The sequence below is a fragment of the Emys orbicularis genome, chromosome 1 (assembly GCF_028017835.1).
Source record: "Emys orbicularis isolate rEmyOrb1 chromosome 1, rEmyOrb1.hap1, whole genome shotgun sequence".
NCBI lineage: Eukaryota > Metazoa > Chordata > Testudines > Emydidae > Emys > Emys orbicularis.
In genome coordinates this window covers 132877440-132891608 of record NC_088683.1, presented here as the reverse complement: position 1 = coordinate 132891608, position 14169 = coordinate 132877440, and the positions used below count along the sequence as shown (strand labels likewise).

Here is a 14169-nt window from a genome sequence, read left to right as displayed (position 1 = left end):
AAGGACTTTCTAACATTGATTTTTGGATCCCTTTAGTCATGGGTCAGCCTTAAAGGACAGCGTGCCAAGGAGCTTAGATCTCTTATAGATTTTATTGTTTTAAACAACAGTGATTAGCTCTAATAAGCTGCAAAAGCTTGGGTGCCAGGATGTTTAAGCACTGTATGCCAAAATGTCAGTTTACTTAGATACTTCTTGTTTTTTTATGCACTCCCTGTTGGCTATCATATAAATTTTGTGTATGACTTCAATGAAAACAACACTATTTGTTCTTGCATCCTTGGCTTCTCAGCTGAGACTTCAAGCACTGGGGGCCAAGTGGTAATGTGTTTTTGTCCAACAGGAACTGGATTGAGCCTGTTGATTGATTGATTGATTTATCTCACATGAAGTATTAAGCACCCATTGTTTGGTGGTGACTTTCAGTTACTACCATCATTTTCTCACCTACCTGTCCCCAGTTGCACAGAGAGGTAGGATTACTTCCGGAGCCACAGAATTTACAAGGGATACTGGGCCCCAAGGGACTACTTTGCTTTACTTCAAGAAATCTTACAGTATCTTTTTTTACTGTTATTTTTTGAAAGTAGATTTTGGAAACTAAATAAAAAGAGAGACAAAAATGTGTAAAATCCATAAGGTGGTTATAAGAGAATGGCCAAGATTTCCAGATGTGCCTAGTGATTTTGGGTGCCCAAACATATTAATGAGTAGGAGAATGGTCCAACTTTTTCCAGTGACATAGGCTGCATGGGTAGTTGTGTGGCACATCCATGGGCCACGGAGAGAAAAATGGCATCCTCCATGCAATGTGATTTTGCTCATATGGTGCATGCAAGGTCACACCATGTGGCATACACCATTTTGTAGAGTGGGTCTGCTGTGGGGGCAGACACATTTGGGGGCTGGATGGAATCATCTTGTGGGCTGGATTCGGCCCACAGGCCACCAGTTGGACCAGCCTTATCACTTTGTGCAAGTCGGGCCCCTGTTAAAGTGTCTCAACTTGGGCAGACAAAATTCAAGGCACCCAAAATCTCTAGGCACTTTTGGGAATTTCAGTCTCTTACTGTAATCACCAGAAAAGTGCCATTAGGGCCGGTTCATTCTCCTGCTACTTCCCTGGACATGCCCAGTAATGTCAATAGGAGCAGAAGCATAAATCCCCTACATGTCAGCTGGAGATGAACTACCCCGGCATAATGGAAAACATTAAGAAGTCCACTAGTCTCTTTTCTTAGACAGATTAGTGGGTGTTCCTCAGCTCTTGCCCATGATGATTGCTTTCTCTGCTTTTGGGGAGACATTGTCCTTCTGCCCATGTGATATTGGGTGGCTTTCACGGTCAAACCTAGAGCTCTGCATAGTGTTAGTTATTACCCAGCCAAAATTGTGTTCTGATTTCCCTAAATACATTTTCTTTTGGGGACAATGACACTGAAGTCTTTGACTCCTAAAGTAAAGGACCATGGCAGTAATTCACTGAGATACAGTGTCCTCAACCATATGTTGTACTGCTCACAAAATCATCTTATAAATGAGTATAAAGGAAAAGGTCTCAGAGCTGATTAGAATCCCCTTTATCTTCTTCTCCACTTCTGTAAGTTAAGGGACGAGGGGAAGGGAATGTGTGAAAGCAGAATAAAATTTAGGTGCAATGAATGTAATTATTGAATATAAGTACTGTAAAGCATGAATCACTTTTCACAGGTATCTTGCAACACTTTGATCAAAAAACATGAACATCTAGTGACATTTGTGAAATTATCTTTGAACTTTGTTGCTGAGAGACAGTTATGTTCTGCTTCTATGGCACTGTGTAAGAATAGGACTATGTATGGGAGAGTCAACTAACCTAATGTCTTATAGGAACCTGTACTGCTTGATCTGTCTTCTCCTGCATAGTCAGCCCGCCGTGATCTCATTGCTTCCTTCCTTGAGTCAGTTGGACACTTCCTTTCCATTTTCCCAAGGGGAAGTTTCTCAAATTCTGTAGCCATGTGAACATTCTACCTCTATGCTCGTAAAATGTGTCCAACTTGGAACCCTGAGTGTACAAAGGTGCAGCCATCCTTAGTTTCATGTTGGATGTGGATATATATTAAAATACTGCTTTGCATTTTACTCCTTTCCTTTCTTCATCTTGTTGCAGCCTCCTATCTGCAACTCACAATTAACCCCTGGAACTCATTGCCACTAGAAATATTGGAGGCCAGGAGTTTAGCAGGATTTAAAAAAAGGATTAGCCATTTAAGGAAATCCTTTTTGAAAGGTGTTTATAATGGTGATAAATTCATACGGGGTATGCTCATTCTTCAGGACATAAACCAACTGACAAGCATTAGAAGAAAAATCTTCCTCTATGATGCAGGCTGTTCCATGACTGACAGTTTATGGTGATTCTTACGCCTTCCTCTGAAGCATCTAGTACTGGCCACTCTAGCATATTCAACTAGATGGCTGGCCTGGTCTACTAGGGCAATTCCTGCTGTTCTATCCTTCCCGCACTCTTGACACTGCTGGTACCAGGAGTTTCTCTGGTGTGTCTCCTACCATCAGGAACGTTCTTTATGAACCTTTCTACCTCACTGACTTTCTCGTCTTTGGAAATCTCCCCTGGGGAAAAAAATGTATCTTTACCCTTTTGCATCTAACTTAGTTTATTATTTTTTTTTACTATCAGCCTTAAGACTGAATACTTTAATATATTCACCAAAGAGTGTCCCAACTTCACCGTGTTTATACCATGTACAGTTTATGGTCTGGCACTATTTAATTCTATAAAGTATTCTGAGATGTATCTCCTGTGAAAGGTGATTTACAGAATAATGTTGTATTTTACTTTAGTAACGTAACATTGTTCTTTCAGACCTCAGGATATTTTGATTTTGATTTTTGCTGCCTGCTCTGAAACACTGTGCTGCCTCATTTCCTTTCTTCTGTATATGTCAGCCTTTATTCTAGCATTGTTCTTTTCAGAGGATTTGAGTTATATTTAGAATTAACATAGTGCTGGATCATATTTCCCGGGGTGTTTATTTCTTGTGGTTTTACTCTCCTATTCTGGCTTTTTCTTTTTTGCGTTCTGTTTTTGTTTTTTTGTTTTTTCTTTTAAACTCAGTGGTTCTCCTCTTGCCCCAATGAAAACAAAATAAAGGTGCATGAGTGGACGCTTCTTAGCTGTACCCTGCTGTCTGGCATTTTCTGGACACTCACCCTTTTGTAGTAAGGAACAGATTCTTTTCAGCTATTCTGGTGTTCTATGAAATAATAGCTTGCAAACATATAAACAAATATTCACATAACAGACCTGAATAGCTTCTTTGGAGATATTGTATGTATTCAGGTGTATTGGTCATGTTCCCCATCAGATGGGGGGAGGGATAGCTCAGTGGTTTGCTAAACTCAGGGTTGTGAGTTCAATCCTTCAGGGAGCTGGGGCAAAATCAGTACTTGGTCCAGCTAGTGAAGGCAGGGGGCTGGACTCGATGACCTTTCAAGGTCCCTTCCAGTTCTAGGAGATAGGATATCTTCATTAATATAATATATAGATTTTTTTTAATATACTGCAAATTCAACATATTGGTACTGTGCCAAACAGAGTCATCATTTTATAAATAATACATGTGCACTATTCAGGTTTTCATCTTCATATCTAGGCTATTGTTCTCATTGTCGTCATCTGTAGTTTCATTCGTGTGGGTTTTGTTTTATGTTTGAGTTCAGACTATCTTGTGTTCTTGACAGATCCCTAATGGTAAGCAGAGTCAGTACTTGGAGGGAAACCTCTAAGGAAAACCCAGGGACTATAGGAAGTAATGTTAGTGATGTTCTCTCTCTGGGTGAGATGAAAAACCCAGTTGCAAGTAATGTGGTCAGTAAAGATCCCCTAGCACTTTTTGCATGAATAAAGAGATGTGTGCTGGCCAAATTCTAGTTTGTGTAATTATATTTTGCCTAAGTTTCCCTTGTGATTTCAAATGCCTACAATATTCCTCTTTGCTTCCTGTCCATTGTATGCAGAATTGCTACAGAGTTGCTACAGTGCACCCCAAAGGACTTTCACTGTGGGTGAAGTGATTCCTTACAAAGCACTTTCAAATCCATTGGAATGAAGGTTTCTCTACCTCATCAGATGCCTTTCATTTAGGATTGCTAAAGGATTCCTGCTGCTGCCCCCAACATTCCAAACAGCCACCATTAGATTACATTATGCGTTAATCTGCTGACATATTTCACTTACATGGTGCCATTATCCTATCCCTTTTATGTGAGTATCTTATTTATGTGTTTGGTTAAAATATGACTAGCCAAAGCTCTAGGCACACACGCAAACTTTACTTGTACAATAAATAAATGAGACCAATGTCCAAAACTAAAATCCCTTCCAAATTCTCAGAACTATAAAATCATTAGAAAATAACACTTCAGTGTATCTCCTGGGTCATCTAGTCCAGTCCCTTGCTATTGCAGGCTACTATTATCTCTTCCACATTCCCTATTCTACATTCATCCCTTACCTGCAACCCCAGAAAAAGCCTGCAAGAAGAGCTGGCATTGCCTGGTGATCTGAGGGTCAACAAATCCAGGCTCTGGCAGACAAATAAGGCAGTAAAGTTCAAAGCAGAGGTTCAAAGTACTGTGCAGATGTGTGCACACAAATGGGTGTTCGTATATCATCCGGATGTCTTGTTTTCTATCAGCAGGTTGAAGTTGAAGTTTACCGTAGGGATTCTAAGAAGCTTCCTGGCCTGGGTGACCCAGACATCGATTGGGAGGAGAGCGTCTATCTGAACCTCATCCTGCAGAAGGTTACAAGAACCTATTTCTCTTCTGATGCTCACTTTAGTCTCACAGACTACTATAGGGGTTTCAAAACCAGCTCTGGTCTACAATGTAGTTTGAGGCATTTAAGCTATTAGAGAAAAGGAAAAAAACAACCGATGTGTTTCAACAACCGATGTGTTGTCTCTCTGGGTCTGAGTGAACATACTGAACAGATGAAGTCGTCATGTTTTGTTTAGATTTCGATAGCTACGTGATTCCGACCTAAAAAACATAAATCCACTAATGTTCAATGAATCTGTGCTGAGGTTTGTAACCAAATGGGAAAATAGGTGAGCTTCACCAAGTGATAAAAGAAGACTGTTTTAAAAAAAAAATAAAAAAAAAAAGCAACATCTTCATTAAGTTTTGAAATGTTGATGCAACTAAGAAACCGTTTTGAGCTCTTGCCAGTAGCACCACTGCATTTCCATGGAGTTGCCACTTGCCAGCTACTGGCAGCAAAAGTTTAGTAAGCCATTTCTCATCTGGAGACGTCTGAAAGTAGTATAGGTTGTTTTTGTTTTTGGATTAACACATGGAGTGTTTAGTTAGTACACGTGTTATATTGGAGTTTTTGGGAGGCTGATTATTTTTATTACAATCATTCCAGATCCATACCATATTTTGTTGATTATGATCTCAAAATGGGAGACCTTTCATTTATGGCACATGTACTGAGTTGTGTTCATTTTCCTTCTTTCTCCACCAAAAAGACTAATTCCAAAGTTGCTCCTCAGAGAGCAATTTTCACCATTATTTTTTGATGTAGAATATAATAGAACCATTTCACTGCAAGTCAGAATTCTGAGATTATCAACACAGCTGGGAAAGGTTTGTTGCAAGGTTTGTTTTCTCAGATTACGTGGCAGGGAACATTATGGTTGTGGATATTTCCTGGGTGTTGCCCTTTTTCGTTAACGTTTCCATTTTTTCCATGCCTAGGGAGGCGATTTTCATCCATTTCACCCTTAAACTAAATACTACATGTGGCACACCTACTCCTCCAGCTAACCCCTAACCTTGCATCTGAATAGAGTGCTAGAGGGATTCCCATACCCACATCCGTAGTCGATTGTACCCCAAAGTAAGGGTCTTTGCAGAGCTGTTAGATATTGAAGTAATGGTCAGAATAAGTGTGTCTTGGCTATGAATAAAACAGCAGTGGTTTCAGTGTGTTCAGTGAGCTGGGGCAGAAAGGAAATTGGAACGCAAAAATGTTTTTCTTTGAAGCCAGACAGAAAGATGAAAACCATGAATGTAGAGTGTTTTCTGTTTTGTGCACTGATACTTAGCTCTGAACAGCTGTTTTCCCCACCCCCACCACCAATTGACACCTCTGTCTTCTGTTTCAGCTGGACTACGTGGTCACCTGTGCTGTGTGCACTCGCTCAGATGGAGGAGATATTCACATTCACAAAAAGAAATCTCAGGTGAGCAGATCCCACTATTGTTGAGGCTTCAAGGACAAACATTTTGCACCCAACTTTCCCACCCCTAACAACTATATTAAAAACCAGGGCAGCGAGACTCAAGTTGTGGACTATGGAGCTGCTTCACAAAGGTGACGCCTCCATCTGTCTTCATGAAGTGACATTTCCTGTTAGTTACATCCCAGAGCAGAGCTCGTTTAATTTCTCAGAATGTTTTTTTGAGGTTGGCTTAAAATCCCCCCCCCCCCAAAACCCACCCTAATGCCTCTCAGCGTCTTTGTTTCTTGGGTGTCTCTCTTTGGTGTAAATCCAACTGTGATCAGATCTGAAGGTCGCCCCAAAAGTAAGAAGAGGACAGAACCAAAAGGCAGCTGGGAGAGATTGTAGCATTGGAGGCTGCAGGCAAGAAGAGACTTGATCCTACTAAAAGGTCAAATCTACCGAGAGGCCAAAAATCAACAGCACAGATATAAAATAAGGACAAGAAGCAATGGGCTTAAATTGCAGCAAGGGCATTTTAGGTTGAACATTAGGAAAAACTTCCTGTCAGAGCAGTTCAGCACTGGAATAAATTGCCTAGGGAGGTTGTGGAATCTCCATCAATGGAGATTTTTAAGATCAGGTTGGACAAACACCTGTCAGGGATGGTCTACTTTAGATAATACTTAGTCCTGCCTTGAGTGCTGGGGACTGGACTAGATGACCTCTCAAGGTCCCTTCCAGTTCTATGTGAATTTATTTCCAGCTTGTCTCCTTTAATGCCTTTGCTTTCTCATGTAACCAGCCATGATACTTTTGGCAGGGAAGGCATGAGATCAGGGCTGGGAGGATCCCTGCTTTCAGAAGTGGGAACAGGGAATTGTTTGAGAACTAGTGAATTAGGGAAACAGTTGACAAGGACCAGGACTGATTGTCCATGTCTAAAACCTTATTTAAATCTAAATAAAGTCATCCTCCTACTTAAAAACAACAAAATACCCAACAGTCTCTTGTTGAAATCTGTACAAGATTTATTGTCAAGGATTTTCCTTTTGAAGGCAACCTGGAATAGTCAGCTATAAAAGTGACCTCTGTGAACTTTGCTATTTACATAGCTGTAGGCTTCGCTTATTTTGTACAAGGCAAAGACATAGCTTTGGGATGCGGGAAGAAAGAAAGAAAAACTTTTTCTTATAGAAAAGTTCTGTATGAGGTTCTGTCTCTTTCTCTCTCTCTCTCTCTCTCTCTCTCTCTCTCTCACACACACACACACACACACACACACACACACACACAGGGAAGATGGCCGTGGCTCACTTACTGAAGGGGGGAGGAATGAAAATTCCTCAAAGAAAACAGTTTCAAAAGTCTTGCTAACTCCACTTCTACATTTAATATCAGATCGTAGTATATCATATCAGTCTATCAGTATGCTATGAAAAAAAATCAAGGTATATACATTGCATGCCTTCTTATGGGTATGTTCACCAGGTAAATGAAGGTGGGATTGTAGTGTATGTAGACATATCGGCACCAGCTTTTAATCTAGCTACCATAGGTAATGATAGTTGAACAGGATTACGGATTATGAAATGGAAGATTTGCTGCTTCTCAGTGATTACTGTAGATCTGCCATATTTGGGAAATCTTGTTAGCCTTTGCATTAGAAATTCTATAACTTGGTTTATTTTTCATATCAGTTGTCAACATGAAGCAACTTTTTTTAATACTGTATATACAAATTTGTATTCAGGATTGCTATGCCAGATCAAGCCTATAATCCATGTCCAATGTCTTACCTCCAGCCATGGTCCATGCTTGATGGTTTGAAGCAGAGGTGTCAGATCCAGATCACTTGATATATTTATGTGGCCCATGTTGTGGGTGGATGTTCTGCAGAACCTCATGGTTGTGAAGATAACATTCCAAATGTGAACAGAGTGTAAACCAAAGCCATGTTGTCATCCTGACTCTGCAAACAGGCAGCTGGAAATAATGCTATTTAGTGTGAACTCTTCCCCCACCCTTGTGCCCGTTATTCTCAGTAGGACATTACCTCTAAAGCATAAAGAGGACACTTTAAATGTCAGTGTCCACTATTTCATTAGTGGACATTTTAGACAATGAAATGGGAAAGGGGGTGAGAATTGGGAGTTGCTGCAGAGCGGAAGAAAGGAGGAGAGGCACAGAGAGGAAGAAAAAGGAGGATGGGGATGAAAGTGTAACATGGAACAGAAAAAGTAATAGCCCTAAAGAGGGGCATATTTTCTCAGCGAGTGATGTTGAAATCAATAACTTACAAAATAAATAACTAAACATTTATACCTGGGCTGTCGATTAATCGCGGTTAACTCACATGATTAACTAAAAAAAATTAATTGTGATTAATCACTGTTTTAATCACACTGTTAAACAATGGAATACCAATTGAAATTTATTAAATATTTTGGATGTTTTTCTACATTTTCAAATATATTGATTTAAATTACAACACAGAATACGAAGTGTACAGTAATCACTTTATATTTTTATTACAAATATTTGCATTGTAAAATGATAAACAAAAGAAATAATATTTTTCAATTCACCTCAAACAAGTACCACAGTGCAATCTCTTTATCGTGAAAGCGCAACTTACAAATGTAGATTTTGTTTGTTTGTTACATAACTGCACTCAAAAACAAAACAATGTAAAACTTCAGAGCATACAAGTCCACTCAGTCCTACTTCTTGTTCAGCCAATCGCTAAGAGAAACAAGTTTGTTTACATTATGGGAGATAATGCTGCCCACTTCTTATTTACAATATCACCTGAAAGTGAGAACAGAGGTTCGCATGGCACTTTTGTAGCCGGCATTGTAAGGTATTTACATGCCAGATTGTATGCCCCTTCATGCTTCGGCCACCATACCAGAGGACATGCTTCCATGCTGTTGACGCTTGTTAAAAAAATAATGTGTTAATTAAATTTGTGACTGAACTCCTTGGGGGAGAATTGTATGTCTCCTGCTCTGTGTTTTACCCGCATTTTGCCATATATTTCATGTTATAGCAGTCTCGGATGATGACCCAGCATGTTCTTCATTTTAACAATACTTTCATGGCAGATTTGACAAAACGCAAAGAAGGTACCAATGTGAGATTTCAAAAGATAGCTACAGCACTCGACCCAAGGTTTAAGAATCTGAAGTGCCTTCCAAAATCTGATTGGGATGGGGTGTGGAGCATGCTTTCAGAAGTCTTAAAAGAGCAACACTCTAATGCGGAAACTACAGAATCCGAACCACCAAAAAAGAAAATCAACCTTCTGCTGTTGGCATCTGACTCAGATGATGAAAATGAACACTGCACTGCTTTGGATTGTTATTGAGCAGAACCCATCATCAGCATGGACGCATGTCCTCTGGAATGGTGGTTGAAACATGAAGGGACATATGAATCTTTAACGCATCTGGCATGTAAATATCTTGCAACGCCGGCTACAACAGTGCCATGCAAACACCTGTTCACACTTTCAGGTGACGTAAACAAGAAGTGGGCAGCATTATCTCCTGCAAATGTAAACAAACTTGTCTGAGCGATTGGCTGAACAAGAAGTAGGACTGAGTGGACTTGTAGGCTCTCAAATTTTACATCGTTTTATTTTTGAATGCAATTATTTTTTGTACATAATTCTACGTTTGTAAGTTCAACTTTCATGATAAAGAGATTGTACTATAGTACTTATATTAAGTGAATTGAAAAATACTATTTCTTTTACTTTTACAGTACAAATATTTATAATAAAAATAAATATAAAGTGAGCTCTGTACACTTTGTATTCTGTGCTGTAACTGAAATCAATACATTTGAAAATGTGGAAAACATCCAAAAATATTTATATAAATAGTATTCTATTATTGTTTAGCAGCTTGATTAATTGCGATTAATTTTTTTAATCTCTTGACAGCCCTAGTTTATACTTGGTCCATATTCTACCTTTGATCTCTGTGCAAACCTCCCATTGATACCAGTGGCACTTTGGATTAAGAGTAGTATTTAGTCCTAAACGTATACCCTGGCCATAGACTATAATTATAAATGCAGCTCAGCTCTCTCAGCAAAATGAGTTTGGCACTCCTAGCTTAAAGCAGAGGTTCTCAAACTGGGGAGTGTGCCCCCCTGTGAGGGTATGGAATGTATTCTGGGGGGGCATGAGAAGCTATAGGGGGAAAAAGAGGGTCTTAAGCCTATTGTAGAGGTGTCGCAGTATTGCCATCCTTACTTTTGCATTGCCTTCAGAGGTGGGTGGCCAGAAAACAGTGGCTGCAGGCTGGCCACCCAGCTCTGAAGGCAGTGCTGCTGTCAGCAGCAGCACAGACATAAGGGTGACATGCGGTGGGGTGGGAAGGGGCATAAACTACTACAGACACAAAGAAGTTTGAGACCCACGGGTTTAAAGGAAGGTGAAATTCCCCTATAATATGCCTTTGGCCAGTTCTGCAATGTTTTACTATGGGTTTATTTTTAAGTATTCATAATTGTACATACATTCAAGAAATAAGATCGATAACATCTTCAAAATTTCTTTCAGCAAGTATTTGCATCTCCAAGCAAACACCCAATGGACAGCAAAGGAGAGGAATCAAAGATCAGCTACCCTAACATATTCTTCATGATTGATAACTTTGAAGAGGTGGGTCTGTTATTAGAGCGGAAAATTTTCCTCATTTTTGTCCTATAATCTCCCTTTTCTATTGTGTGTCCAACTTGATGTATTCCCACCACTATATCACTGCCCTGGACCACAAGGCAACAGATTACTTAATTAGTCTTCGTGGAGCCCCCGACCATGATCCAGCCAGCTGGGCAAAGCCATGATTTTTTCCCAGAAACATTAATCTTATGTGACACTCCCAGGGGTACCCAGGATTGGTGAGGCACCTCACCACCACCTGCCATTAGTATTGAGGCATCTTTGTCTGTGCCTGCTGTGAACCAGCTCCCTGAACCCACCAGTCTCTGGCAACATGAGCACTACGTTCCAGACCTCTGCAGGCCTTGCTCCCTCTGTGCAGTTTAATGAAAGGCACACATCAACACCTGAGCCCTCTCCGCGTGTTCCCTGGAGTGTCCAGCCCCTCATCCACTGAACACTCACAGAATTACCAGCCCTGCTGTTCCCAAAGGAACAGTACACGCCAGCTTGTAGAATTCAGCTCCAGACCAGCATTTTGCTTGGCACCACAGCACGGAGATATATTTGCAATGAAAACAAGAATACGTTTATTATCAAAGACTAGAGATTCAGGACATAGTGAGTAAGGATATTGGAAACAAATGGATAAATATAAAACAAAATCATAACATGCTTTCTAGCGACTAAACTTAGCTAACAGGTTATCCTCCTCTCTAAGGCAGTTTATCTCATCCAAAGTCCTCTTCAGTGTTTTCAGCCAAGGTTGGCTGAGACCCTGTTTTCAGGAATGCAAACATGCTATCTGTTTACTTCCTAGGTGCAGGATGAAGGGGTATCTTCTTTGCTTTCTAGAAATACCCCAGAGATCATTATCTTTGCTCATAGACAGGATAATCACCTGGGCCTTGTTTTTTCCTGTGTTCTCCTTTCCTGTTGAGCTTACGTCTTTAATATTTGACTTCATATGTAAACGAGCAACCATTGTGTTTAATGGTACTTAATTTACGTTACAACAGAGTGATGCACATTTCTTACCTCCTATCTGGAGGAAAACTGGTTTTTCATCTTTGCTGGTGGTTGATCCCTTGATACAGACTTTACAAACCTATTTTCAGTATATAGACATAACTCCTTATATAGTATCTGTGTACATACAATTCAAAACAGTATTAATGACCAGTGTGACACCGGCTTTCATTTGAAATCTCACATGACATTCTGTGGTGAACTAGAACGTACACATGAAACTCATGAGATTTCTGTAACTCCTCCATACCCCATTGCCAGTTGGCATTAAGAAGTTCCTGGGTCGTAACTTAACACCCCAAACTTTCTGGGTTTTGGAAACACAGATCTAGATCTGAATTTTCCAAGTGGCCCCTGTCTGTACAATGGACTGAAGTAAAACCCTGGATCCTGAACACACTTGAGCTATGTCTAAAGGATCTAATCACTACAGCTTTTCCTTTAAGTGTTTGGTTTCCTTGGATGCAATGGCAGGTGTTCAGTGACATGACCGTGGGGGAAGGCGAGATGGTCTGCGTGGAGCTAGTGGCCAGTGACAAAAGCAACACCTTCCAAGGAGTGATCTTCCAGGGATCCATCCGTTATGAAGCACTCAAGAAGGTCTATGACAACAGGGTAAGATACTTCCTCTCCAGAGAACCTCTTTTGCAGCAGTGGTGGTAGTGAAATTTCCAGGATGTTTTCAGTACTATTGATGCTGCCATCAGTTTTTTGTCTTCTCAAGCTACTTATGCTGAGTGTCTGCTAGTCTTCATGGCTTTGAAAGTTACCAGAAACGGCTGTACGAAAATCCACTAGTTTTAGTTCACACAGCCGTGGTGAACTGAAGTCATCAGAAGAGTCAGGCAGGATTTGTAACTCTTGATGTTTGACTGGGATTTAAAATTGGTAGGAACCCAAGAAATCTAAGTGAACCAGGTGTGAATCCTAAGAAACTTTCCAGTTCTGTAATTAAAAGAATGTTTTGCCATACCACTTTTTTGTATGATCCTCTTCTTTTCAGAGGTACCTATAGTTATCTTCTAAGAGCCGGGAAGACCCTCTTAGCATTTTTACACCTGTTGGTTTTAACCTTTCACTGTTGTCTTGTTACATAAATACAGTAACTCCTCACTTAAAGTCGGCCCGGTTAACATTGTTTCGTTGTTATGTTTCTGATCAATTAGGGAACATGCTCGTTTAAAGTTGTGCAATGCTCCCTTATAACGTCGTTTGGCAGCTGCCTGCTGTGTCCACTGCTTGCAGAAAGAGCAGCCCATTGGAGCTAGCTGGTGGGGGCTTGGAACCAGGGTGGACCGGCAGCCCTCCTATCAGCTTGGCAGCCTCCCAGCAGGCTATCAATTGTCTGGGAGTTCAGCTGTCCCTCCCCCCACTGCCCTGTGCTGCTCCCGCCCTCTGCCTTGGAGCTGCTTCCGGGAGCCTCCTGCTTGCTGTGCTGGGGAGGAGGGGAGAGAGGGGCTAATGTCAGGGTGTCCCCTTCCCCCTCCCCGCTCCTGCCCCCCATCTCCACAGAGCGGGCGGGGACATGACAGGACTCAGGACGGAGGGAGCTTGCTGGCAGTAGCTGCTGTCTCAACTTGCTGATCTGCTTAAAAAGGCAGTGTACTTAGAGTGGGGTCAGCATACTTAAAGGGGCAATGCGCATCTATATCTCTCACACACGGTGTGTGTCTCTGTCTCTCTCTGCCATACTGTGTCTCCTCCCTCCATTTGTGCTGCCTTGTAGAGTGTGAGGCTGCATTAACAACATGTTAACCATTGAGGGCTCAGCCGAGTGCTAGTTCATCTTTTAGCAGTAAGGCATTCCCTGGGAAATATCCCACCCTCTGACTCCACCCCGTCAACCAAGCTTCACAATCATCATTGCTGTGTACAGTATTAAATTGTTTGTTTAAAACTTACACACACACACACACACACACACAGTATATGTGTATATATATATATAAAATATATGTGTGTGTATGTATGTATATATATATATATATATATATATAAAAATATAGTCTTTTGTCTGGCAAAAAAAATGTCCCTGGAACCTAACCCCTCCTCCCCCCCATTTACATTAATTCTTATGGGGAAATTGGATTCACTTAACATCATTTCGCTTAAAGTAGCATTTTTCAGGAACATAACTACAACGTTAAGCAAGGAGTTACTGTATCTCTCTCTCTCTCGGGTGCATTCTGTATGTCCACATGGTTTGAAAGGACTCCTGCAGTTTTCTTA

At 40.8% G+C, this 14169-nt stretch overlaps 1 protein-coding gene across 2 annotated transcripts in view; it reads left to right on the top strand.

Annotated features, from left to right (window-relative positions):
* The window catches only part of KIAA0930 (KIAA0930 ortholog), a 145137-nt gene that overhangs the window by 116686 nt on the left and 14282 nt on the right, over positions 1 to 14169 (top strand). Inside the window, exons 3-6 of one of the 2 annotated variants that reach the window (XM_065416957.1) lie at positions 4707 to 4811; positions 6180 to 6257; positions 10810 to 10911; positions 12415 to 12555. In XM_065416957.1, coding sequence (XP_065273029.1) covers positions 4707 to 4811; positions 6180 to 6257; positions 10810 to 10911; positions 12415 to 12555 — 426 coding nt within the window. Of the gene's footprint in view, positions 1 to 4703; positions 4812 to 6179; positions 6258 to 10809; positions 10912 to 12414; positions 12556 to 14169 lie in introns of both variants that reach the window. The other variant, XM_065416965.1, reaches the window with a different exon arrangement.